The following is a 4,741-nucleotide window of genomic DNA, read 5'->3' as shown; positions in this document are numbered from 1 at the left end:
TATACATATACCTATACACTTTATTTATGGATTAACAAGGCAACTGACGGTTTCATGTAGAAAAAATCTCTACAATCTTCACAAGAATGCTACATACCCATTGATAATATAATACACACCAGAGCCTCCTTAAACCTTAATCAATGAATATACAGCAGTGCATAGCTTAAATGCAAATTCATCCTGTTTGATATCACGAACTTTTACCCCTCGATCTCCAAAAATCTCCTTTCAAAGACACTTGAGTTTAGTAAAGCATATACAACCATCACTAATGTTATGATGAATACAAGGAAATCATTGCTTTTTCATAATATCTATTGGATGAAAAAAAATGGAGATGAACTATTTGATGTCACTCTGGGGAAGAGATTGAGGATCTGATAGGCTTCTACATTCTATGTATGCTTAATAATGAAACAGAAGATGCCAGCATGGAATTATATAGGGATGACAGTCTATGAGTACTACATAATAAAAATGGCCATGACATGGATAAGATGAGAAAAAATTATGCAAAATATTTTGTCAGCTCAACCTAAAAACTACAATTAACACAAACCTTAAAGAAGTGAATTACCTAGACATTAATATAAATCTCAGTGCAGGAAAATTTAAAACCCTTCCATAGACCAAATGAGGACATCTACATTGACAGAGGCTCTAACCACTGACTGTCAATAATCAATGATTAAACAATTAGTAAATAGCATTTGTAGGCATGTTTCCAAACCATTCTTTGATGAAGCAACTTTCAAAAAGGCAGCCCTATATTACAACACTGTATTAGAAAGTTTCAATTTTAAGAGTAATATAATCTATATTAAACCAAATGGAGCTAAATCAAAAAAATATGACATGGGAAAATATTATGGTATAATCCTCCACACATCATGAATGCGGCTATAAATATAGCTACACATTTTCTAACTTATAGATACCCACTTCAAACACTCCCATAAATATCACAAGACCCTTAATAGAAATTCTGTTAAAGTTACCTATTGTAGCCTCCCTAACATAGGATTGATAATTTTCAATTACAAATGAATAATAATATAAGGGATACCCCTCATAGATCAAGTAATTGTAGCTGCCGTCATTGGAATTCAAGCTCAGAACATAAAGATGGATGCAATGCCACTAAGCATTTTGTCCCGCATGTCTATGGCTCTACCAAATCACTGCCATAATAATAATATTAATAATAATAATAATAATAATAATAATAATAGGTATAATAAAAAAAATATTCAGACAAATACATAACAAAACACCAGAACTTACAAATATATATAACATACAGAAAATTGCACTACTGGGCACTGCACACATCCTACGCAAAACACTTTCAATACAGTAACCATAAGAGCATCACAGCAAACCACAGCACATACCCAAGGCACACAGAGCTGCGCTCGGAAGTGAAGTGAAAGCACGTTATAAAAATAAAACTACTGAATAATAATAATAATAATAATGATGATGATAATAATGATGACGATGATGATGATGATGATGATGATGATGATGATATAAAAAGATAAAGGCCATAAATGAACTTAAAATTCACAAAGAAGACATTTGAATTCTTACATTTCTCAGGTGTCGCACGTTTCGCTCTCATAATACTTTCAAATAATTTCGCCATACTGGTTTCTTCCTGGTTTTCACAGTATTTCCTTTGAGACAACAAGCAAATTAAGATATGAGTAATTATTTCAAGGTTTAGATAATTTTGTATTTCATAATTAGACATATATGCTTACGTGTGTAACTTAGAAATATGTTTTATTTTGTTTAGTCATAATTAATCCTGATAACGAGGCAGGTATAGTGCCTAGTATCTAAACAGACCCTCTCTTAAACGTTTAATTAATGGTAATTAATGGTGAGTTTGAAACTTTGAAGTTTAGTAGTTGAAAGAAAGATAGTGAAGGTAAGGGTCAAAGAGTCAGGGAAATGCAATTCTGGACCCCCAGGTTATAAAAACACCAACTAGCTCAAGTAAGTTTTAACTCTATAATGTTAATTACAAACTTACCTTCATTTAATGGTGAGCTAACACCCTCCATCAAATCGACATCACCTGTACAGGTGCAACAGGTGCTACATATCAAATGATGAAATGATTGCAGAGCAATGTGAGATGGAGTGCTTTGCTCAAGAACACAATTGCAATGCCTGGTTTAGGAATTGAACCCCCGATCTCGCAATCAATAAGTGCAACACCCTAACCACTGAGCCATGCACCTTCACATATACATATATTAAACCCCACTGTTTCCTGTGGGTAGGTCCTAATGCATCTCCAACAATCTATTTCTCACTCTCACTCTGACTGTCTCTGTCACTCCCACCTCTTCTCTCTTTTCCTATTGGGGTAGCTGAGTATCTCCTTTAAAATAAGACACCTGTCTCTACCCCTTTGTTATATTCTCACCTGGCACAAAGCCACTTCCCTTGGTACCACTCTTTCTCCCGGTTGAGAAATCTTTGTCTTGCAGGTTACTTAGTGATCCTGCTGGTGTTGTGGTTGCCACATAAAATGCACCATGGCTGTGCAATATAAAAACATTCAGTAAACTCTGTGAAATAGTTGGCATTAGGAAAGACATTCACCCATAGAAACCATGCCAAAACAGACAATTGGAGCCTGGGCAGTTCTCTGGCTGGCCAGCTCCTGTCAAACTGCCCAACCCATGCCAGCATGGAAAATGTTGATGACGATAATGATAATGATGTATGAGTTGTGTGTGTGTGTGTATGCATACATGTGTGCATATGTGTGTTGGGCTCACAGTCATAAAGTTTTGAGTGGATTACTTGACAGGGTAGTGCATTGTCTTCTTGAGGAAGGTATGCTGTTTTCACCATTGCTCCAGCCTGCTCACCATAAACTGAGCACCAGACCAGCGTTACTGCAATCTTCCTGTATAGTCTACAGGGTAAGGGGTTAGTGATCAATGGGCCATGAGGAATTCTATGCCTGCTTGTGACTATATTCAGCACTTAATAAAGTTGGCAAAAGCATGTTAGAAAGTCATTCTCATTTGTGAGCGACAGCTATGCTTATATATACATGTGTATGTGTGAGAGTATATATACATATGTGAACACACACACACACACACACATGAGCGTTGGGCCTGAGGGAGGCAAAGTGGCTGAGTTCCTTTCATGTGTTGGGCCTCATGGAGGCAATGACTGAGACCTTTGGCATTATGTCATGCTTGAGAAGAAGACCCATCAAGCCAAGCAAAATCAGTCGTGGCAAATACTGATGCCACGTAAATGGCACCCATACTAGTGGCATGTAAAAGCATCCATTACACTCTGAGTAGTTGGCGTTAGGAAGGGCATCCAGCCAAATAAAACCAGAGTCTGGTGCAACCTTCCAGCTTACTAGCCCTGGTCAAAATTGTCCAAACCATTCCTGCATGGACAACAAATGCTAAATGATGATGATGATGATGATGATACATACTTACATACACACATATATATATGTGTGTGTGTGTGTGCATATATGTGTAAATATGTGCAAACACACACATACACACATATATAAATACAACATATAAATAGGTAAACAAGTATGATGTACAGACACACAAATAGCTGAACTGCATAAAAGTTATTAATATTCCTGTGTTAAGTATTTAACAAAGATTACTTGTGAGTATGACTGTGTCTTTGTACATGTGTGTGTTTGTGAGACTGCATGTGTTTGTGTGTTTGTACACGTGTGTGTATATTGGCAAGTCTGTACATGTAAGTGTGCGTGTGTCTGTACATACATGTTTGTGTAAATGTATGTATGTGTGTATGTATGTGTGTGTGTATGTATGTATGTCCAAGTGAACATAACTATTTACTTTTTTTTTCATTCAAAGTAGATGTATTTTCTTTTAAAAAGTCTTTGCTTAAACAAATAAATTATCAAAAAAAAAAATTAATGAATGAATTAGAAAGAAAAAAAGAAAACAAAGTAAAGCAGTAACTGCTTACCATCTTGATAAGCGAAATGATTTATTCCGAAGAACATCTTTCTCTGGAAAAAAAAAAGAAAAAGAAAAAAACAAAGAAACAAAATTAAAACATAAGAGAAAGTATAAAAATATATTAAAAAACATCCGAATACAATATGAGTTTTCATTTAAAAAAAACAAGAGTTACTTTTGTTTGTGTAAAGGGCATTTAGGACATATGTCATAATATTCAAAAGAAACTTGTAAACACCTTGAAAAGAAGCAAGTGTTTACTTCCGTTTCGTCTAAAACAAAAATGGAAATGATGTCTGCAAGCTATTATTAAAATCCTTTCTACTGTTAGAAGTTAAATTGTCACTTTGTATAAAGTTGTATTTTAATCCTTTAATGGAGAGATGTTTTGACACCTAGGGCAGTAAGTTCTCTTCAGAGTTAATGCTATAAGCTTAAGTGTTATTGGAGGCCTTTCTCTGACAGACAGGAATTAATACAAATTTTCACATTTTGCCGGGTGAATTTGTTCCGTATATGCTGTTTTAATTCTATAAATTCACTGTTTGTTTGTTTTTTTTTATACAAAATTTTGTGGTATATATACTCTTTGTTATATTCATAAACACTGTGTGTGCATGTGTGCATGCATATATGTATGTATGAGTCTCTCTCTCTCCTTGTGTCTCTGTGTGTCTGTCACTCTCTCTTTCTCTCTCTCTCTCTCTATATATATATATATATGATTGTATATATAT

At 34.8% G+C, this 4,741-nt stretch overlaps 1 protein-coding gene across 1 annotated transcript in view; it reads right to left on the bottom strand.

Moving 5' to 3' along the window:
* LOC106867600 (voltage-dependent calcium channel subunit alpha-2/delta-3) overlaps positions 1-4,741 on the bottom strand; it is a 620,656-nt gene that overhangs the window by 4,239 nt on the left and 611,676 nt on the right. The window contains exons 21-22 of the mRNA XM_052966750.1: positions 4,012-4,054; positions 1,597-1,682 (exon numbers count right to left, since the gene is read on the bottom strand). Coding sequence (XP_052822710.1) covers positions 1,597-1,682; positions 4,012-4,054 — 129 coding nt within the window. The remainder of the gene's footprint in view (positions 1-1,596; positions 1,683-4,011; positions 4,055-4,741) is intronic.

Source organism: Octopus bimaculoides, chromosome 3 (genome assembly GCF_001194135.2).
Source record: "Octopus bimaculoides isolate UCB-OBI-ISO-001 chromosome 3, ASM119413v2, whole genome shotgun sequence".
Lineage (NCBI taxonomy): Eukaryota > Metazoa > Mollusca > Cephalopoda > Octopoda > Octopodidae > Octopus > Octopus bimaculoides.
The sequence above is the reverse complement of the archived record's forward strand: the minus strand, read 5'-3'. Positions and strand labels throughout refer to the sequence as shown.